This window comes from Rhododendron vialii, chromosome 8a (genome assembly GCF_030253575.1).
Source record: "Rhododendron vialii isolate Sample 1 chromosome 8a, ASM3025357v1".
In the NCBI taxonomy this organism is placed as follows: domain Eukaryota; kingdom Viridiplantae; phylum Streptophyta; class Magnoliopsida; order Ericales; family Ericaceae; genus Rhododendron; species Rhododendron vialii.
Window position 1 is genome coordinate 15,787,076 of NC_080564.1, and position 23,768 is coordinate 15,810,843.

General features: G+C 38.4%; 1 protein-coding gene and 1 long non-coding RNA gene across 5 annotated transcripts in view; both read left to right on the plus strand.

The window, feature by feature from the left end:
* The first annotated feature begins 2,333 nt into the window (after window positions 1-2,333).
* Window positions 2,334-3,608, plus strand: LOC131336004 (uncharacterized). Its single transcript, XR_009202714.1, has 2 exons — window positions 2,334-2,718; window positions 3,430-3,608. It is a non-coding gene; the product is annotated as an uncharacterized LOC131336004 (long non-coding RNA).
* A 6,150-nt stretch (window positions 3,609-9,758) lies between these two features.
* The window catches only part of LOC131336005 (ERAD-associated E3 ubiquitin-protein ligase component HRD3A), a 28,566-nt gene continuing 14,556 nt past the window's right edge, over window positions 9,759-23,768 (plus strand). The window contains exons 1-6 of one of the 4 annotated variants that reach the window (XR_009202716.1): window positions 9,759-10,483; window positions 12,321-12,812; window positions 16,110-16,325; window positions 17,012-17,335; window positions 17,462-17,704; window positions 22,509-22,792. Coding sequence is in view for 2 of the 4 variants with exons in the window: in XM_058371609.1 (XP_058227592.1) it covers window positions 9,920-10,483; window positions 12,321-12,812; window positions 16,071-16,325; window positions 17,012-17,335; window positions 17,462-17,704; window positions 22,509-22,727 (2,097 nt within the window). In the remaining 2 variants the exon portion in view is untranslated. Of the gene's footprint in view, window positions 10,484-12,320; window positions 12,813-16,070; window positions 16,326-17,011; window positions 17,336-17,461; window positions 17,705-22,508; window positions 22,951-23,768 lie in introns of those variants that run through there. The other 3 variants (XM_058371610.1, XR_009202715.1, XM_058371609.1) reach the window with 3 other exon arrangements.

The following is a 23,768-nucleotide window of genomic DNA, read 5'->3' on the forward strand; positions in this document are numbered from 1 at the left end:
TATAATTTCCGGTGTACACTATATAAAGGAAACTAGAGTAATTGCTTGTAATGTTGCATGAAGGAACAATGAAGTAATTACTGGACCCTTTAAAAAAAAAAAGAAGAAAAGGAGTTTAATTGGCATGAAGGAAAAGTCTTCACTTGCCAAATGTACTAAGAGAGCGTTCCACTTTTTCAAAAAGCTTCTTTTTGAAAAAAAAGGCAAATTTTAAGGTTAAAAATAATATATTTACGCAAATAATTTTTCTATTAATTTGGATATTGTTTGATAGATCTCATTGAGATCTTTTAAACGGTGCAAAAAAAATTGAAAAATTATTTTTCATTTTCGTTATATTTGAGTTTGAAATTACCTTGTTTTTAAAAAAGAAGGTTTTTAAAAAAAACGGAACGGGGTCTAACTTTGGTATTATTTAGAAAAGAAGCATACTGTCACTTTTTGTTGGCGTGGGAAAAGTCTCCATTTACCAAGTCTACTGACTTATGTTTTGGTTTAGAAAAGAAGCAAACCCATTGTACTTCATTTACCCAATGTACTGATTTTTGTCCTAGTTTAGAAAAGAAGCATACTGAATACGTTTTATTTTACTTTATTTTATTATTAGAAAAGCATGAAAGTAGGATTTAGTTCTACATGATTTTAGCAAGCTTTGAAAAGAATAATGTGTTCGCGAGAAAATGATGTATGTGTACGAGACACGAGAAACGATATTCGAAAACGAAAAAGAGCAAAAGAGAAATTTTGACATGTGTAAACCTGGGAGACTGGAACGGTGGAACTAGAGTTTGGGTGTGTGTGAGTAAACCTAGGAGACCGGAACGGCAAAACCAGTGTTTGAGAATGTGTGAGTAAACCTGGGAGACCGGAACGGCGGAACTAGAGTTTGTAAATGCATGGTCGACCGTCATTCTGAAAGAGGGAGTAAACGGAACCAGTGCTAAAGGAAAAGAATTGATAATACGTGTAATTGACGTTTGACACATAGTACAATACACTATTCTGAACTTGAAACTCGACACTTTTATTTGTATGATATGATATCTCTATTTGTTGATTTGAATGTTATGTTTGATGCCTTGTAAAGTAGATATTATTTTTGATAAAGTATGGGACATAGGGGTAGGAGTTAGCTACTGAGCTTAATAGCTCACAGTGTTACTTTGTGGTCCTGGCATTTTATGCCAGACTTAGAAGGTGAACAGGAGACGTACTATAATCTGGAGAAGTATGGAGCTGGGCAGAATATCGCTGAGGAAGACAACCACCCTGAAGAGTAGAAATTTCCCATGGTACCCCTCCTTATCCTTGAATAAATGAAATCTTGATTTGTGAATAATTTGGGATATAACGACTTATTATTCTACTTTTATTTATTAAATGTTTAAATTTGAATAAAATAGTTATAAATAATGTTCTCAAAAATTGGGGCGTTACAAATAAGCCAGAAAGATAAACTGTCCCAGGAAAATAGATCCTTCGACCGGTGAATAGATGTCATGGCCGAAAGATCCCACTGGATCGATGTATCGGCCGAGGGATTGATTCCCCAGCTGCTGTTCTTCCTCACACCAGACTAAATGATTAGCAGAAAATCAAAACGCTATGATTATAGTACGAAAACGTAGAAGAGATCAAACTATAGGCCCCTGGGCCTCACCACTTTGATCTCTCAGTTGCTTGATTGCTTCGGATTGAGTGTGATTGACTGATTTTGCTCCTTGAAACCCTAGGTTTAGGGTTTGAACTTCGGGGTTTGATCGTCGGATTAGCGGCTGCCTTCGAAAGGTTAAGGCTTTTGTAGTAGGGAGTTGAGAAAGTACAATGGCAAAATTTCGTGATTAGAAAGGGTATATTCTTGTCTCTAATTTCAGAATCCAAATGCCCCTTTATATAGGCAATTGATGACTCACTTCGGCCAATCAAATGGCGTGAATCAAAAAAATATTCTAGGATTCAAAGACCTCTAAACGTAATCTGCTGCGTGGCCCGAACGCATCGGAAAAAGGCTGCTAGGGTTTTGTGATTGGATTAAACGATTGACAGAATGTTCCAGAATCTAGAAAATAGACGATCTGGCGGCCGAGCAATAGATTTGGCGGCCGAGGAAATGATGTTGCGGCCAAGGAATGGATCTAGCGATCGGCTAATTAATTTCTCAGAGAGATTTTTAAGCAACAGGCTTCACGGGTGAAGAAATGATGTTGAGACCGTGAAATCAATGTTACGGCCGATAGAAAGATTCTCATAGGATTCTGTATTTTTTTCTAAAAGGCTATTTGACTCTGGATTGGGTCCTCTAAGTGGCTAAAAGTTCTCACCATAAGTTCTCACCCATTTGATAATCTATCCATACAATTGACTAGTGCTTTTTTTTTTTTACTTTTTTTGTTTTAATTAAATGGGGTTTGAGGGCCACTTGTATATTGAAAATTGGCATCAAATTGACCAAGCACAATAAACTTAGGTAGTTTAGGATACGATATATCATATCGTTAATTTTTGTGATTGTAAATACTAGAGGAGCTTAAGAGCTTTTGTGATTGTTGAAATAGGTTTAATGCATTGGCTAAATTCACTAATGATATTAGCTATTGTAAAAGTAGGTTCCGGATGCAGCTAGTGGGCATCGTAAACTCCAAGAGTCTGTGGAAGATGACATCCTTAGCAGTGGACTGGGTGCTATTAGGTACTCAACGAACCTCTTCTCAACAACTGGTATATTTTTTTACCTTATGGAGTTGTTAACCAACTATTTTGTCATCTTGATATTTTTTTATAACATGTCAGCAATATTCTTCTTATGTAGCTATAGCTAAACATCGGGGGACACAACACTTAGATTATTTTCATAACAGTTTTTTATTGCTTCTACTAACATGTTAGTAGCGAGTTAGATTAAAACCGGTGTCAGACATTCCTCCGTCAAACTCCCAACTTTCATCTTGAAACCAAGAGGTAGAAATCTTCAGATATTTGGAATCTAACATGTGAAAGTGCTGAAGGTTGATTTATTTTCTTTTGCTTCTTGTTCATTGGGATATTGGAGTGGCACAATATTGAAAAGCTTTGTAAGATAAAAGGATCTACATATCTAGTGGTTCATTATTGTTTAATATCTCTACCTTGCTGCAACTCTTGATTCATTATGGTGCTTTTATTGCTGCTTGCAGAAGTAGTGTTTTCCCTTGTTATTTTGGTTCAACCTTGGTTTAATGCCTAGATATGGTCTCCAAGCAATGTGCCTAGAGACGATTTTATTCTTTTTGGTAGTTGTCTAATTCTTTAAATGTTTGACTGACTCGGCGTGGGAGTAAGTGCTAGCCGCTAAGTAAGTTTATTAACATTTGAGTAATATATGTCTTGTTTTTCATTCCTTCTTGTTATTCTTCTATGGCTTTTGCATAAAATTGCTTCTTAATTTTGCAGGTTCTCCAAAAAAGGATGGCTGGAAACATGAATTTTAAATTGTCTTTAGTTTATTTTCTTTTATTTTGGTTGTCTGGGAATATGAACTTCAAATTGTATGTGTAAATTGTTGGTTTTGGTAAGTTTAAGAATAGTTTTGTATCTCAATTCAATGTTTCTGATTTGGTTGGATTCTCACACGATTCGAAGAAATTTTTTTTAAAGAAATTTTCTTTTTTGCGACGGGCTTGAGCCGTCGCTAATAATTTTTTTAAAATTTTTTGTGATATTTTTTGCGACGGGATTATTCCTGTCATAAATGCTACATTTCCCATCGCAAAAGTATTCGCCATGGGGAAATCACATTGCAAAAAGTATTTGCCACCCCACCAACTGCCACCACCCATTCCCATCGCGACCCTATCGTAAAAGGGCTTTAGCGATGGTAAACCACTATTTGCGACGATATTTTCCCGTCGCCAAAAGTATTATTTCTTGTAGTGGTGAATATAGTGGTGGTGTACATCCACAAGATGCTAAAGATCTGTTTAACCATCAGCACTCATTGCTACATAGTGCTATTAATCATACTTTTGGGGCCTTGAGGCACATTTCCCAATTTTGATGACCACACCTCCTTACCCTTTTCCAACACAGGTGAAGTTAGTCGTAGCAGCATGTGCCATCCACAATTACATCCGTGTGGAGAAAGGGGACGATTGGATCTTCAGAATGTATGAACAGGAAGCTGCTTTACAATTGGAAAATCCAATGCCACCTTTAGAAATTGAGCAGCAGCCAGTGTTAAATGCCGACACCCAAGTTTTGGACATTCCACTTGAAGAAGAACAACTAGAATATACCTCACAGTTGCGAGATACTATTGCAGCAAATAAATGGAATGACTATATTCGTGATTTTTCTACTATGCAGGCAACATTGTTGAGATAGTTGGATTAGGTTTGAAACCTTTTACAGGGACGTGTGTAAAAAAGATTGATTTCATACCGTGCACTTTTATATGGAAGTCCTTATTTGTGGACTTATTATTCGTTTAATTGTGATGTATAAATCCTTCTGGGACTATGTTACCTATTTTGTCTCTGATATGTGTCAGGGTTTTATAGCAGAAGTGTACAAATTTTAAAGAGAGAATTTTCTAGTTAAAGTTTGAAATTTTTGGTAGAAGTATGAGAATTTTAAAGTGTGAGAATTTCAAAGTGCGAAAATTGTAATAATGCAAGTGCTATTGGAAAAAATTCCCAAAAATCTTTATAGAAAATTATGTTCATTTGGACTAAACTGGGACGTGCAAGTATTCCTAGTATTATTGGACCTAGATGTAATTGGAAAAGTGTCAAGAGACTTATCGACTATGCAATTTCACAAGGGCTTATGTCAGGCCAAGAAATATTGATTGGCATTTCTGGATCTTAATTGATTATTTACCCAACCCTTATAGCTTTATCCACAGGTAAAAAAGAGAACTTTGATAAGCACCCGATAATACAATTAAGGGTGCGCTAGTTGTCTAGTTTTAGTTATTTCTTTCGTTAATTTAGTGGTTTTTAATTGCTTTTGCTCGTGAGGTAGCTTAGACTTGTTTTGTAGGAATTTGCCTATTAACAGGTGTTTTTAAGGCCCAAGGCATGTCAAGACCCGAAGACGACCCAACGGCTTGCCAAAGCAAGACAAAGCAGTGACCAAGACCAAGTGCTGGGGCTAAGCTGCTCGGCATCGATGGGAAGGGAAAAGTTACATCGATGCCGAGATGATTATCTAGTCAGGCAGTTAATGGGTTAGACATCGATGGGAAGTTTAATGTTACATCGATGCCGAAGTACTTAGTGACCAGTTCCCTACCTATCTCGGCATCAATGGGAAGTATCACGTTACATCGATGTCGAGACTTTTAGCAGCAGCTTTAAGCCTTTCTCCATCGATGCCGAGGGCTTTAGGAGGACGTTGTGGAGCATTTTGGAGAATATTCTGTGCGCGTACTTGGAAGATATAAAAGCCATGATGTCACTTTGTACAAACAAGTAGAATAGATTTGATTGCATCATTTTTAGATCTAGATCTAGATTTTGAATTGTTCTTGGTTGTTCTTCAATTTTTCAGCTTTGAATCTTAAATTCTCTGTCTTAATTAATTAGTTTTTGATATTGTCATCTTCATTAAAGTTGTAGTAAATCCTTTGATCTATCGTTTAAACTAATTTTCTTCTAACATTGTTATTTCAATTATGTTAAGTAAATTTTTGCTTGCTCATATCTCAATAGATATGTGTGAGTAGTTTTCCAAGGTTAGGTCATGGGGTGATTAGCACCTCATGGCTCAAGTAGAATTGCGTTTTTCACCATAAAGTTTAAACCTTTGGTTCGAGAATCGATGTGGGGTTCAGGTTTATTTGTCAAATCGCTAAACTGTTAATCTCCTTTATCATGTGTAGGTAAGAGCACCGCCTACTTACCACACATGATGCTTGGAGCTCTGATGCACGAGGCATTTGCTAAATAAATTTTAGAGCTAGCTTGGTAATCGAACCATCCTATTTCTCGGTTTGGGGACCTTCATTGTGTATCCTGAACCACGTAATTGGGTGAGAAATGCAGTTTAACTTGAGTCGTGAGTGTTAGTAATTTCTAAACCTAACCTGCCTTTTATCTTAGTTTATTCGCTTTTCAATTTAGCCCCTTTTACTTTCCACTACACACGTAAAACCAAGTTGATTGTCTAAAAGCCGAAAACCCGAGCTTACATCTACAAATCCAGCAAAGCTGTATTAATTATTCCATTGGGTACGATCCCGGTCTTCCGGATTGTCATGCTTCAACTGACGTATTAAGCCCTACGCTTGGGGCGTTATTCCATATATCGAAGCGATCGAAGCAAACTTTGTGGCTCTTGTTCTATAGAAATGAACATAAATTAGTACTATAGATGTTGTAGTACTAAACTAGTACTAATCCTAGTCATTGATCTACCTTAGCATAATCGGGAGGTCTCATCCATCTTTGGCCCTGAGTTCTTTGTGCGACTGCTATTTCCAACGTGGGGGTCAATTCTTGTAATTTTATGACTTTACTAGAATTTTATTGGGTTATGATAAAGACTTTGGAGCTCAGATGTGGCCATTTTAAGCGTCGGGTGGACTAGGCGTGTGGTCCAATGGCATAGGCTTTTTAATTAGGAGTGATAATTCCACTTCCCGTGATCCGAGGTTCTTTTTTAGGGATGGAGTTTCCCTGGGGCTGATCCTTGCCGATGATCTATCTTGAGCATAGACTATAGGCTCATCTTCCTTTGGGCCAAGTACCAATGTTACTGTTGTTTCCATAGGGAAAGGTCAGGCGAGTCTTTGATTAAGGCAATGATATGTACTTCATTGTACGTTGTGAGTTACTGGTTCAGTAGGCTATTTGTTATTTTCAGCAATTTTCGTTGCGGTGGCAAGGTTGATGGCAAGATTTGTCTTGAGGTAATGGTTGCACGTGTTGGCCAAGATTTTCTGCCGTTCAAAGTTCTCTCTGTGGTTGCTCTGCCTTCTTCTGGCTATTCACAAAGTTAGCGATTTCTTTTGTCTCTGCTAACCTGAGGATTTGCTCCATGTGCGTGCAGTATATATTATCTCCTCTCTATCTTTTGATGCTTTGTAATGTAGACAATTGTGGTGGATCAAAAAAGAAAATGTATACAATTGTGTGTTATTGGAGACTTTCTTTTACTACTTGTGTGCTACTATTGTTGCTATGTTTCCAAGCTTTGCGGGTTGTACAAGTCATTAATTACTACTTGTGTGCAACTATTGTTGCTATGTTTCCTAGCTTTGCGGGTTGTACAAGTCATTAATTACTTTTACTTACTTTGTTGTTACATGTCCCAGCCTTGCGGGTTGTGCATGATATTAGACATCATTTTCTACTATGTTTAGTGCATCTTGGATATTTATACAGTTCTGTGCAAGTTGTGCATGAATTTGTTACTATCCCACCTCAGTGGGTTGTGCCGGGGAGTGTGCATTTTTTTTCTTTTGTTTCCTGAGTTATGCCCCTTGCAAACTTATACATTCGTTTAACCTTTTTTATCCGTTGAAAGAATAGGAAAGGTGATTTCACTATATTTCTGACCCGGAACGGGGCCTATTACAAGAATATTTTTTTTATTGGGGTGATAGCTCTGAAAAAACAGATTGCCTATCTTTTCTTTCATCTCGGGGGAAATACGATCAGGAGGGACTAATTTAAATCCCTCAAGTAAAATAAGAAAAGCCCCCACATTCAAAGCCCCCTTTTTATACCTTTAAAAAGAACTTGTTTCAATTGCATATCATAAGGAATTCGAACAAGTGCTGCATATCATAAGGAATTTAAACAAGTGCTTCAAATACAGGCTGGTTTACAAAGAAAGATGCAGATGCGTTACAAACTTAAATTCTCCAGGGTCAACTACATGACATTAATTATAGACATTTCACAAGATTAACATTCTACATAATTTCAAGAAAAAATAAAAAATCGCTACTTTCTATAGATGTTGTAGTGACCCGCCTTTTTTAGAATAAAATTCCAACTACACTATATTTTATACACCTTCAGGCCCTATTCTCTCAATATACAAATTTACATTACCAAAATAAAATAAAAGTTTACAAGTCTTTAGCCTCCATGGCCTTACAAACAAAATATACAAGTATCCCATTAAATTCTAAAAAAGAAGAAAAAAAGAAGAAGAATATATGAACATATCCAAGGACAATTTCAAAGGTTATGAGGTCAATATCTAGACTTAGGGTTTAATAATAAATGCCTTGTTTGGATGGAGATTTGAAAATTTTTGGATTTGGTTTTTGGGGTAATGAGTGGAGGGAGAAATTAGGGTAATAATTAGAGATATGGGTAATGAGTTGAAAGACATAGAGAGAGAAATGAGAATAATGTTTAGAGATACGAGTATTGAGCGGAGAGAGAAATGAGAGTAATAATTGAAAGTAGTGGTAATGAGTAATTTTGGAATTGAATTTTTTTTCTTTCAAAAAGATATCCAAACAAGGCAAAAATTAATGGTTTTACGATATCATTTCTTAGTCAAAACATATTTAGGTTTCATTTTTGTAATTTTTACAACTACAAAGGGTAATATAGTAACTATACTAGCTTAAAGGGTAAAATGGTTAAAAATTGAATATGATGTGTTAAAATTGGGCTTATTTGTACGATGGTCTCCAAGGTATTTTTAAAATGTCAATTTGGCTCCCAAAATATAAACTGCGTCTATTGAATCCCCAACATTTACAACGCATGTTTAAATGGTCCATAGAGCTACCTTCTTCCACATTTACTATCAATTACAAGGGTATTATAGCCAAACATCTCAAATTTGTTTTTACTAATGGTCCTCAAAGTATTAGCGAAATGTCAATTTAGTCCCCAACAAATAAATTACGTCTTTTATCAAACAAACTATCGAATACCACTTATCTTTTTCATTTGCAAAACCTAGAGGATCAAAATCAAAACCGTATTCCAATCTCGACCACCATTACCAACAACCATTACACAACAACACGTTCTCCACCTTCAACTACCAGGACATCACAAGGCCAGTCATCGCTCCCCATTCGCACCAGCCACCATGTCTATTCCCCTTGCCTTCTGATGCTGCCCGGCAAAACACGATTGAACAAACAAAAATGGTGGTCATCGAAACAATGATGGCGAATAGGCAATGCGAGAATGAGTAAATATGATGACTTTCTGTGTTTCAGGGGATGTTGCATGAATCTAGAATTTTTTGATTAATAGAGCTTTAGACATCGGGGTTAAGTGATGACCGTGGTATTTGCCGATTGGGAGGTGACAGGGAAAATAGGATATGACGGTTGAGGTGGATTTGCGACAGTGGTTATGGTTGTGCGTGGCTAGGGATAGGATTATTTTCCAAAAAACATTCTTACCCCAACCCATTCTGTTCAGTGATCTGGGTTAATTTTTGTGTGGTCAAAAAGTGAGATGTGATTTGTATATTGGGGATCAATTGACATCTCATTAATATTTTGGGGACAATTGGTAAAAATTAGCCGGAGTTTAAATACGGAGTTTCAAAAACGCTTGCATTTGACAGTGAACACAGACTGAGTTAGCCTCAAGGACCATTTAGACCCACGTTGTAAACGTTAGTGATGCAATAGATGCAATTTGTATGTTAGAGACCAAATTGATACTCCATATTGAAAATATTTTAGGAATTATCCGTACAAATAAGCCAATTAAAATTGTTTGAAACGGTTGACGTGGCAGAGCTCTAATGGTGTAGGTGACCACGGTTGACGTGTCAAGGAACAGCAACAAGCAAACAACTACTCCCCCGGAAGGCTGTTAATTCCAGGTTTTATCTTTTTCTTTTTTCTGAGGGAGCCTGTTAATTTACACTATACTGCATCAACCAAACTCAGGGAGAGAGAGAGAGAGAGAGAGAGAGAGAGAGAGAGCGAGGGAGGGAGAAGAGAGAGATGACCCGTCGCACCAGAACCAGAAACAACTGGTTCTTCTTGTTGTTGTTGGCAATCGTGCTGTTGTATCTACTCCCTCTCTCCGCCATCGCCCGACCGTTCGTCCTCGTACTCTCTCAAGACGACCTCATCGACGCCCCGCCTTCCACCACCGAGGATGACTCCTCCTCCGAGTGGGACGAGTTCGGCGACTCCAACACCAAGCCCGAGGACCTCGATCCTGGATCCTGGCGCCCGATCTTCGAGCCCACTGCAGCAGATCCAGCAGCAGCGTCCGAGTATGAGAACGAGGAGGAGGAGGCGCTGTTCTACTCGGGCATCACCAATATGGTCTCCTCCGTGAGTTCCGGCGAGCCTAGGTTGATGGAGGAGGCTGCGTCTGAGATCGAGGCCTCTGCCTCTGGGGGATATCCCCACGCCCAGTCTGCCCTAGGGTTTCTTTACAATTTGGGGATGACTAGGGAATGGAACAGAGCCAAGGCATTTATGTACCATTACTTTGCCGCCAAGGGGGGCAATATGCAGTCCAAGATGGCTTTGGCTTACACCTATTCTCGTCAAGATGTAAGTGTATGCGTGTGTGTGTGTTCACATTCTCTGCCTAACATCTGATGTTTTCTTCATTCTTCAAGTCATTTACAATCATAGTACTAGTAACTAGTAATTATTATTAGTTGATGGAAGTTGCTTTGATAAGCTCCCCACATCCAGTCTGGTTTTTTAATACACCATTTGATTGATGCTGCCACAAATAGTCAATCAACAATTTTGTTTCCAGATGTAGAACGTCCTAGATTTTTAGGACCAAGAGCTTTGCTGAAGAAAGCAATGGACTGTCTTCGTACATCAGAGCTGCCCCCGTACCTTTGCCAGATGCTTCACATTCTAACACAAACACTTTGTTGTAATTTGGCAAAGACAGGCCTGGAGTAGCGAACATGGCTAATTTCAGTTTATCGAGAGCTAACTCAGCATGTTTTGACCACTGAAAAGCATGCTTTTTATTAACCATATCAATTAAGGTATAGAGAATATGCCAATTCTTTAATTCCAGCCATGGCTTCTGCTTGCTTATCCGTACTCTCCCTCAAACCATGGATGGCCTCTTTGATTCGTTTATATATCTGGACTTCGGAGATCTTGTACCTGCTGCCAATTATCCTTCGATCTTTGCCTCAGCTGAGAATTGACTTCTCTGATACCAATTGATAAGGTCAGGAAAAGCAATCCAAAACCAGAAATGTAGTAGAGCGCGAAGATGCTCTAGCAAATATTATCTTATTAGACCAAATAAAGGTTACAATCAATGTTAGATTTCCTGAATGTGGAAATTAATGGAAGAAAGTCAAAAAAGATAAAAAAACAATCGACAAATCCTTCTCTCCTTTCTTCTCTGGTTTTTATAGGGATGGCTTCCCCCAAAATGCAGCTTTACAAAGTAGTTGCAACTGTTTGACAAACTAAACAGAATTAACAAACAGTTTACAACTAAACACTCTCCTAATTCCAAAATATTGCACCTTAGTCCTAATGATAACTGGCTATGCAACTAAATCCATCCTCTTGCTGTCTTGCATGAAGGCTATCTGGAAAAACCCTGATTCTAGTATATAGGGAGGTGTACCCTAGATCTGAATTATTGAAGACATCCAAGTTTGTTTGGGTGCCTGGAAGCTTGCACCTTGAACTTGTTGGAAACATTTTCGTTCAACAATAAATGGGTAATCTCAACCGTGAAGACTGGTTGATTGTGGAAAACCTTGTTTCTGAATACTAATGAAAAGTTGAGAAATAACCCTTGTATCCTTGGTGAATTGGAACATTAGCTTCAGTTATTTTTCAGTCTATCGGATTAGAGTATTAGACACTATATTTGGGAACACTTTTGTAGTCGCAGATCTAGATATTCCTTTTTGTTCAGAATGTAAGATGATGGGGAATATTAAAGAAATAGAAATCTGGATATGGTGGTTGTTTTTGGTTTGAGTTTCCATTTGGAAAAAAACCAAATGAAACAAATCAAGCTAAAATAGATGTATTAGGATGCTGGCTCTTTGTTATACCCTCAACTGAAAAGGGAAAACAAAATTTCATTGGCAACCAAAAAAGTATTTTTGAATGAATTTCTTTGCTGTAATACATGAAAATCCAACAACCATAAAACGGGAGTCGTGTTGCCTTACTGTCAGGCCAAGTTCCTTTCACTCTGTTAGATTAGATCTTTTCAACAATTAAAATTTTCTGTCAGGACAACATTTTCTCGTACGATAGGTCTAGCTAGCAATCATTTTATTAGTTGATGCATGGTATCCCTCGTTGAAATAATGATTACTGAAATCTCTAATGTTTGCCTCTTACATTTTTCCATTTTCTTGAATGTTCTTCTCTGGAATGTTTGCAGATGTATGATAAAGCAGTCAAGCTATATGCTGAACTAGCAGAGGTGGCCGTGAACAGTTTCTTGATTTCAAAGGACTCACCTGTGATTGAACCGGTTAGGATCCATAATGGAGCAGAGGAGAATAAGGAGGCCTTAAGGAAATCCCGTGGGGAGGAGGATGAGGATTTCCAGATTCTGGAATACCAAGCTCAGAAAGGAAATGCTGGAGCCATGTACAAAATTGGTATATTCTACTACTTTGGCTTGAGAGGAGTGAGGCGTGATCATGCCAAGGCATTGTCATGGTTTTTGAAGGCTGTGGAGAAGGGTGAACCGAGGTCCATGGAACTTCTTGGGGAGATATATGCAAGAGGGGCTGGAGTTGAGAGGAATTACACTAAGGCGTTCGAGTGGCTAAAACTTGCTTCCAGACAGCAACTTTATTCAGCTTATAATGGAATGGGGTATTTATATGTTAAGGGTTATGGAGTGGAGAAGAAGAACAACACCAAGGTAAGGTCATTTTGGTCCTTTTTGCATGGACATTTTTTTTATATTGCAGTTTGGTGTGACATTTATTATTGCTTTATCGCTAACTTTGTTACACCTTCCTGGTTGGGTGTATTTACTATTTATGCGGTTCCTTTTACACTTGCTCCATCTATCTAATTTTTTGTTTTCTCATTGTTCGAAATTCCCTTCGCACGCACACACCCTCTAATTGGTGGATCTTAGTTGTTTAGGTATTGCTGGTGTTATTGGACTCAATGTTCTAAAAGTCGCTAGTCACTAGTCACTAGTCAGGCGGTCGCCCACCTTCGAGCGATTAATGGGTGCATATTAATTAGTAATCGGCGGTTAATCGTTAGTTGGACCTAATCAGATAGGCCCCCCGCCGGCGATTAATTGCCGATTGATTCCTTGTTTTAGAATACTGACTGGACTGCACCACACCACTCTTTATATCTAGATACATGTTCTTTTTTGCTTCTTTTTTCTCATCTAAAAGTTTTCATGATAAACAACAGCATAAGAATTTATAGGCGATGAATACATCACATGTTACGTAGAGTGTCATGCCACGAAGCCACCGGTATACAGGTGGTGGTATGCTTCAGGTACAGCAATACGGCAAAAATAGGGAAACACTTATAATTACGGTCTGGGTATGTCTTTAATTCCTATATACTCGTAATAATATTGTTTGTATATGTGCTAAAAAATAAAAGTAAAAATTGTCGCAGCCAACAATGAAACAAGGTGTGCTTTAGACAAAAACAAGGCGATCAATCAAGAGAATCTTGTTGTCCAAAAGCCTCTGAAAACCTAGCTCTGATATCATGTTAAAGTATCAAACTCAAAATTAATTGGCAATGAGTGGAAAGCCCGCTTAAGCTTATATACTAGGTTCGGAAGTTATAATTAACCAATATGAGACAAGCCCTAACAGGTACCCTTTTATCGGCCTATTTGCCTTGGCTTAATATCTATCCATGCACAATAAAGTCCAACCACTCAACTACAAAGCTTCTTGTATATTATGTTCTTGGAAGCCTAAAGGGTCCATGAGCCCACCAATGTGTTGCTATGTGCTCATGTTCCTGCCTACAGGGTGTCAAGGCCAATGTCACAGGTGAAAGGTCTTTTTAATGCAGGAATAAAACCATACATGTTTGCAGGCATAGTGCACCATTGACCAAGAGCAAACACAAGCAATTGGGCCTTGACATACTATTGACACCCACTTATATAGCATTTACCTTAGCTACCCACCCTAATATAAAATTTTGTTGCACTAGCCCCTCCCTCCCCTAAAGGGTCCGAACCCAAGAAAAATCTATAGAGTAGCGTGGATAGGCTTTATAGGTCTCAGTCCAATAGACTCTATCACAATAATCAAATAAATTGGACTTTTAACGCACATCAATTTAAATGAAGTAGCCTAAAATATGATTATTTGTCAATAACTTCAGGTTTTTCTTACTATCAAATCAATAGCAATTGTAGGTTAACAACTCCTCTGTAGCTAGGACTTCGCGTAAAACTGATTAATATCCATTTTTCATTGGAGTTTTTGTTTTCAATTGCCTCTATTTTTTTCCTAACGGGGTTTGATAGTACAAAGAAAAGGAGGAAAAATTTGAACATATAATTACACAATTCATAGGGTTTTTTATGACATGACTATTTCGCTGTTTGTTATGCGTGTAGGGAAGCATAAATAGAAAATGTTAACGTTTTTTCTGTATAGTTGTAGTCTTGCATTCTCTTTATTTCTCATGCTTGAACTTTATATATTTGGCACCCCTTCAAGAAATTCCCGGTTCCACCCCTGCCATTGACTACAATGGTAATAGGTGAGCCAATTGAACACTTGGGTTCCAAAACACTTTGTATGTGTTGTCTTAGACTCTTAGGTTGTCCTCATCATGGCCAGTCCATCGCATTGGTGTGCCTACTGCCTACCTTGAGCTGAGGTATGGCACAACCTTAGTTGCAGGAATCGGCCAAACATAAGGCATTTCTCACTCAGAAATGCGATTCTGCGTTTCTCACTAAAACGCAACGGGTGCGCGTTCCCCTTGAGATGGGATCGCGTTCCGACAGGAGATGGGAGCTTACGAGAGAGAGAGAGAGAGCTGCTGCTGTGATGCCGGCATTGATCTTCGTCGCTGGACCTAAGCAGCAATCGCTGCTTCTGCTGCAGTTTGTTTTATCTTCTAGGGTTACCAAAGTTCTTTTATTTTTATGGTTTGGGTCACTTATGTGGACTTGGGCCATCTTTATTGTTTGGGTTTGGATCAGAACTTTTTAAGGCTTTGCATGTCAAAGTTAAGGTTATCTGATGCTTTAATTTATTATATAATCATGCTTTAATTTGAACTTTTAATTTTATTATATACTTTTAGTTAAGGTTATCTGAACTTTTAATACTCATGCTTTAATTTGAACTTTTAATACTGATAGTTTTAATACTCAATACTTTTATTATATGTTTTTAATACTCATACTTTAATTTGAACTTTTAGTTAAGGTTATCTCAACTTTAATTTTATTATACATTCACGCTTTAATTTATATAAAATATATAAAAATATAAATAGCTGCTCCCAACCTAAGGTGGTTCTAGGTACCTCCGCTCCCCCGCACCTGCATTGTGCAACTAAAGGCACGACTATTAGGGATGCTCCCTCCGCTTCCTATAATAGCATTTTTGCCATCACTCAACGAAGATGAGGAAACTTGGGATTTGCCTCGGAAGGGAATCGAAGGAGAAAAGCAAAAAGTCAATAGCTTGAGGAGTCATAATGCAGTGTTACAAAGTACTTCATAGCAAAATATTTTGGAAACTGCAACACCCAATTCAAATGCATTGTCTGTCACAAGCTTGCCCAATTATAGGCCATGGTGGTGAGTCTGGTGACCAGCACCCAAATCCAAGTGCAAGCCAAGTGGTATGCGCCTTATATTCCTTGCACCAGGTGAGAGTTCAAACCCCACCAACCGCATCATCTTTACCCTAGATTAATAGTAGAACATGATTTGTTTTGTCCAAAAAAATAAACTTCACATGCTAAGCCATAAAAAAAAAAATATCCCAGCACAGCTCCGCCATTGCCCATGGGCCTTGTTGAAATATCTATATTGCCCCTTGAATATGATTTGTTGGTTCTGGCTTGGAGGTTATTTATATCTTTTGGCTCAAGTCAGGATATATTGTCTTAATCTTATCACTTCTCCAAGTCTGTTTCTTCTGTGTCTGTTTAACAGATTGATTTTATGGTTTCAAGCTGCTATATTGGTTTCCAGGCAAAAGAATACTTTGAAAAGGCTGCTGATAATGACGAAGCTGGTGGGCATTATAATCTGGGAGTGATGTATCTCAAAGGCATCGGGGTAAAAAGGGATGTGAAGCTAGCATGCAAATACTTCATACTGGCTGCGAATGCAGGTCAACCAAAGGCATTTTATCAGCTGGCAAAGATGTTTCATACCGGTGTGGGGCTTAAGAAAAACCTCCCTATGGTAAATCTGAAACGGGCAGTTTTTTATTTTTGGTTTTGTTTCTTTTACGTGCTCTAACCTCTTGGTGTGAATGTGTCTTTTTGTCTTAACTTGCCTTATCACTTGCAACTCCTGTGAATTTTCCATTGCCCACTGTCCCTTGATGATGGTGGGTGGACCCCTTAGCCTTTTGATTCACTGACTAGCGTCCAAAAGTATTACTTGCATATGCTTTTGGGAAGCGTCTTTTGTTGGCTAAACAGTATACAATTGTTTTTTGGTCGCATCTTGTTTGTGGAAACTGTATTTGAAAGTTGGAAATAAATGATTGTTAATGTGCACACTGGTCAAATCAGTCTACAATGTCCTTCCATTCCTTTCTATGTAACACCTTATATGCTCTTGTTTGGTTCTTCTTAATGGATTACCACATTACACTTCAAGAAAGAGAAGAAATTGCTTCAGTTGAAGTTATTCATAGGAAGATAGACAAAGATTTACTGATTTCATATGCTGGATGTGCAAACATATTCTTAAAAGTCATTGATTTGATTTTTACTAACATATTTAGTCGGTGGAGATCATATTTGGCTTTGCTTTGGCTCTCTTTTAGATCATATTGTTTGTTCTTTTTAAGTTAAAAATGTGTGATTTCTTGATTGTTTCATGCACATTTAATGGATTTTAAATGCATGTATTGGTTTCAGGCAACTGCATTGTACAAACTAGTTGCAGAACGGGGACCCTGGAGTTCCTTGTCTCGGTGGGCGTTAGAGGCATACTTGAAAGGTGATGTGGGCAAAGCATTCTTTTTGTACTCGAGAATGGCTGAGTTAGGCTATGAGGTGGCACAAAGTAATGCTGCGTGGATTCTTGATAAATATGGGGAACGTAGTATGTGCATGGGAGAATCAGGTTTCTGTAGTGATGCAGAAAGACATTTGCGTGCTCATTCTTTGTGGTGGCAAGCTTCTGAGCAGGGCAATGAACATGCTGCTTTGTTGATCGGAGATGCATATTATTATGGCCGGGTATGTGTCTCTAGTTCAAGTAGGCCTATGGACAATCTGGGTATAGGAGTTATGGTTACTAAGGCATGTAAATCAATTAGGCCTATGGAATACTTATACAGTTTTTTATCCTTTATTATTCAACAGGGTACTGAGAAAGATTATGATCGTGCTGCAGAGGCTTATATGCATGCTAAATCCCAGTCTAATGCACAGGCCATGTTCAACCTTGGATACATGCATGAACATGGTCAAGGACTTCCATTTGATCTTCATCTTGCCAAGCGTTACTATGATCAGGCACTAGAGATTGATCCTGCAGCAAAGTTGCCTGTGACGCTGGCCCTCAGTAGCTTGTGGGTGCGAAAAAACTACGCAAACAGTTTCCTGGTAAGTTTATTTATTTTTGTCTAGGATAACTGCTTATCTTTTTTCCAACAATAAAACTGAAGTGAGAGAGAAAAATATCCTAGATATGTGGTGGTGTGTGGTAAGTATTGCATTGAGGTAATATCCTTGTTCAGCAAGCATTTCATGACTTTTTCTGAAATTAGACATGGGATATGTATGACATATGTTTACCCTGGTGGTGTGTATTTTTCATGAAGAGTTCTCGTTTTTGAGTTAAGTGAGGAGAACAAGTACAACCTTGCTATATTTTTTTAAGGATATCACTAGCGAAAGGTGTGACGTGCTCATTACAAATTTGTTTATTGCGCTGACTTGTCCGCTTTAATTTATTGATTAGGGGTGGGATTAATTGTTAGCTTAAGAACTTGCTGTAAATTAGGCAACAGCTAAGTAAAGTTGAAATGATTATTAATGAACATAACAGAGCACGCCTTAAATGTGAAGTACCAAAGCAGCCTGAGGGTATCTACATTTTATGCTTGCTGCACAAAATTTAAAGTACCAGATCAGCTAAGTAAAGAACCAAAAAGAAGCCCTTCCTCTGTGCCAGTAAAATTTATGGGAAAATTTGAGCTGCACATATGAAGGCATTACTCTACTACGATGATTGTGCTCACCAAAGGAAAGTAGATAACATTGGCTAGCTACATTGGAGTGATTGCAGAGCAGAGTTTGCAAAAGTTGTTTTCAAGGTGGCTCCCTAATGCCACATTACATACAACTGATGGTTATGTAAGTTCACAAAAAAGTGTTGGTCGAAACTGAACAAAAGTTACGTCTACATCACATATGTTATATGCTGCATGGTATTAGTCATCACCACCTAAATACCAACTGTAGGTGCGTTCACATCCATCTGAACCAAACACCATGGCTATTAGTTGTAGCTCGGTATCGATGTTGAAGATGAGATTGTCACCAGCGTTTAGGCTATAATCAACAACTAAAGTGCGCCACTCCGGCCCCTGTAGACATCCAACATCATATGAAACATTCCACATTCTCCCTTTGGTCATCACTGTGACCCTTTGTGGTCAATAACACTTGCATAATATCAGACTTGAAAAAATACTACTATACTCATAATGCAACACAAACACCTTGTTTCATTTCTCAATCATCAGATAAAAGACAAATTACTTCCTATTCGTAGTTAACATCGGTGAACCCCATAATTTAGCAAAATACCTTGGAACGAAACATTTAACTTTTTGGTGTTTCCTACTGCACCAAAACGAAACCCCCTCACTTGTGAATAGATTTAGATAGGAACAAATCACAAAACACAAGAGAGAATTTAGAGCACTTCAATTAGGAACCCTCATGTTTCCCTCCTATTTCCCACCCCTTGGCTTTTATTAGTGTTCTTTTTTTTCTTTTCCCCTCTTAACAGATATGTGTGCATACTAAAAGCACGCTTGCACTTCCTATAGCTTCCCACGTGTATCAACCAATTCTAACATTTAAAAAGTGACCTAAAAAGATTGCCATCTTAGCCAACTCATCATCTGTTACAATGTTTTAAGTCTCACTTATAAGCAAAAATTTAAAATCTACAGCAAGTTTTTACGAACTCAACAATTAACCATAGAAACTCTTAGCAAGCTCAAGTTATAACCAAAACTCTAATAAGCCCAAAGGAGTAGGAAGATCTCTTTAGTGGTTTCAAAGGAAACAGAAAAGGACATATGACAACAAACCATAATTAGACCATCCATACGTCTTTGTAAGTCTCTCGCGTGCATGAAATGGCATTTTCTTTAGCTATGTTTTAATTTTTCAATTTTTGTTGGAGTTCACTCGTAAGAAGGGAATGAAAGGTTTAACAAATTATTTTTACCAGTCGCTTCAAGATTTTATAGTACATATGCACACATTCTGTGTGATGTTTCATCCTTTTTCAATTTTGGCTTTGTTTGGTTTGAGTTTTGTGGGAGGTTTTTGGAGTAATGAGTAAAGAGAGATAGAGAAATGAGAATAATAATTGGAGAGAGAACTTATTGGGGACCGTGCGCAAAGAGAGGGGTTGGTTTTAGAGACCCAAAACGAACACAGTTTTCCTTTTTGAACCTTTTTGTGATTAAAAAACACAACAAAAAAGGAAACATAAATGCAATTGAAGTACAATCGAGAAGTCATTGGCATTTTTATATTCCAAACAACGCCCACCTCTCCTTTTGATTGTAAAATATAATCCTCATCTATATTCGAGTAGCATTTTGATGGCACTGGTGTGAGTTCTAGTTTATTCTTCTCTTACGTCTCCCTGCAACTTTAAAATCATCAATTTGCATTCAATCTTTGCTCAAGCTAATTTAGATAAGCAGTTCGAAGTGATATGTTTGCTAATTTCATTTTTATCAAGATAGCCAACATATCTAGCAAAGAGATCAAAAGCTTCCAAGATTACCACAACTTTTATCAGATATCATAATAGTTAGTCAAAGGAGATTACCTATTTGAGATTAAGTAAGAATATTTTCTATGAAACTGATCAAATGGGAACAAATCAACAAAATTATATTGCATTAGAGCATTATCTACATCTGGTTCCTCAATTGGATGGATATATGGAGTACCATGGATTATCCAATAGTCATAAGTCTCGGCAAAACTATGGTGGTCTTTCACCTAAATCTTATACACAAGTAGAAGTTGTATTAGGATTTTAGGAACACCACCAACAAATGTGATACTAACAGTTGAAGCATGTAAGTTCTACCACATAACATACCTGCAAATGTTGTACCTCTATTTCGGAACACTACTGACAAAACGAAGTACATGGTATGTACACCAGAAAATGCATTAGTGCCTACATGGTATGTACACCAGAAAATGCATTAGTGCCTAGACAAATCACCTTCCTTCCTTTCCTCAGCTTTTGCCTAACTATTTATCTTACAATTGACTAATAGATTGCAACATTGCAAAATTTTCTTCTCTCTTTCAGCATAAATAATTTACCTAATGCGAAATCGGGAGTTCTCTTGAGCACTTAAAAATTTGATAGAATGTAATTACAAATTCCGAGATCTCGAATAAATCTATTTCAAAACGAGTTATTTTCATTTGGCAACCTAACAGACTATACTTTTTTTACTTGCCCTTTCTTCTTCTCCACATTTTTAACATGTGAGTTCTCAGAAAATGCGAACCATATACAAAGTAGAATTAAATTTTTTTTTTGAAAGGAAAAAGAAAATTTTGACAATCTTTTAAATTGTTACAAACACTAAAGGGAACAATGATTTGATGGCATCATATCTCTAAACAAAGCTAAGAACAATCCTGTGCCAATCTGAGACCCAATCCGGGATTGGTAAGACGCCAACCAAGGAAACACCCAAAATACTATCTTTCGAACATACATGCGTGGATCTACAGCCCCAAAACTAGGCCGACCACAAACTGCGGCAAAGAAACCAGCACCTTTAGTAGTCCGACTTCGAACCTTGCTGGATCCCGGACAGTAGGAAATCAAGTTGGGTTTCAATCAATCCCACACCGGCAGTGATAATGAGATCACCTAGGCCAAACGACCACCTATCCGGCGACAGCCACCACCAAGGTTAGCCAACATTGGCAGCCCGCCGCTCCGTCGCAGACCCCAAATTGACTGGATACCCATAGCACATCGAGATCCTAGCGCCGCCGGCAAGCCACTGCATGAGCACCACCTCCATCCCGCCAGGCGCCAGCAACCGAGAGCACACGAGAAAAAAAGAGAAGAGGGGGGAGAGAGAGAGCCGAAAAAGGGAGGGGTCACGGAGGAGGAGGAGGCACAGCCTCCCCCCAAGGGAAAACCCTAGTAGAAGAAAGGTTTAAAGGAATTGCAACTGTTTATATGCAAAGTATATACAAAGTAGAACTGATCTTTGTTTTGTTTCCACAGGGAGAGAGAGAGAGAGAGAGAGAGAGAGAGAGAGAGAGAGAGAGAGAGAGAGAGAGAGAGATGAAACACATACGTCAACTGTGAGCCCATTGTACTGGCGTTCACACTACACATTAGCTGTTTACCCAAAAAGCCCCTTGCACATCATGACGAAACATAGACATCCACTGGACACAAACGGAAAACATAAAAAGTCTGGTAAGTGCAATATAGTAATCCAGAAGTACTACAAAATTACTCAATCACCCCTCAACCATCCACCCAGGACAAACCACCAAAGCCCAAAGGCAAAGGGGCAATTTCGCGAGAACGGGACCAAAAATTCTCATCTTTGCTTACCTCCCGTTCAACCTTTATGAGACTAAGACTGATGGCACAACATTGCTTTGATTCTACCACATGGATCTCGTGCTTTTATGTTGTTCTTTACATTTTGCACATTGTGACCTCTCTTATCAGTAGGGACTGTTTCAATGGATTGTTGCGTTCCGTTGCTCTTACACCTATAGTTACCAGCTTAACTCTTTTCAGTTAGCGTCAAATTTGCTTCATCTTTGGCTTGCTTCCACAACATCTGAATAGAGACTAAGAAAATAAAACTAGACACCCATTCTACCTATTTAGATGGTTCTAAGCATAGTCAAAGAATCTCTTTACTATTGTGGAAAAGCATGTTTTGGTTCACACATTTCACCTCAATTGATGATTCTGAAAATAGTATTGTCTTTGTGATGCTTCTTTGGTACGTAACTTCATGAACCCTATGGATTGTAATTTTCAAATCATGCTTGATATCTTAAATCACAAAGGAAATTGATGTATTTTAGTCACTGTTCTTCTGTTTATGAGTCATTGAACTGAAAAGGGACTGTTTGGATTTTATTACAGGTTGATGTGATTGATTCCCTGCCTGAAGTCTATCCGAAAGTGGAAGCATGGGTAGAAAATGTGATCATGGAGGAAGGAAATGCAACAATACTCACTCTCTTTGTTTGCCTGCTAACTGTACTTTACCTTCGAGAGCGGCAACGAAGGCTTGCTGTCGCTGGGGAGGCGGCGCTGCCACAGCAACTTAACGACCTCGTTGCACCTGTAGTAGCCAATTAACGGACCGGTGGCTCTAGTGGTATTCTGGAAGACGATAGTATACATCCCTATCCTTGTGTGAAAGGGTAAGTTTTTTACTGCAGGATGCTGTACAGTTGTCTAGCTTCTTTCGAAGTAGTCGAAGAATGGTCTTTGTTGTTTTAGGTGTGTAACAAATATAGAGGCATTGTGCAAGGAAGCAATAAATGGCCATCACCTCACTTAGGAAGAACTTCTATTTAAACTTGATTTGTTTTTTGCACAATTTAGTTACAGAAAAGAAACTAATGCCCAAATACCACCACTGCCTCCCCCACGCCAACCACCACCATGACCACCATCTTCTTCACCTCCACCTCCCCTCCTTTACCCTACCTACCTTAAGCAAGTCCAACAACCACCTCCCATCACTACATCTTCCTCCAATTTTGAAAATCAACAGCCATTGTTGCATCTGTCCCAAACCACCATCTCAAAGGCCACGGCTACAAAATCACAAGGGTCATAACAGTTGATTGTTTGGAATTATAACTCCGGCCGACTGTAGATTGTTCGAAATTATAACTCTGGACGATTGTTTACTTGTGGGAATTATAAATGCAAACAATTTTTATTCACGATGATCTTAGGTGTTCGGAAGGGTAAACCCGGACAATTGTTGATTGTTCGGAATTATTAAGCTGGGTGAGTGTTGTATGCTCTGATTATAAATCCAAGCAGGTGTTCAATGTTAGGCGCTATAAATCCGAACGATTGTTTGACTCTTCCACAAATGATACGAGTTTGGAAGTTTCGTGAAATCTATTTGTGATGAAATGGGTGATTTGTAGGTTTTAGGTTCTCCATTTTATGATTGTAGATTTTTGGCTCTCTCTCCCTCTCTTGATTAGGGTTGTGGATTGGGGACACCATTTGAGCTTACTATTCCATCGGTGTTTTTGAGAGTCAGAATGGAGAGGTTGTGGATGAGGCTGACTATAGAAGCAATGATGTTGGTAAGATATATTCTTGCTAGGATTCCCCTCCTTATGCCTATAAAAGGAGGGCTCATCCCCATTGTAA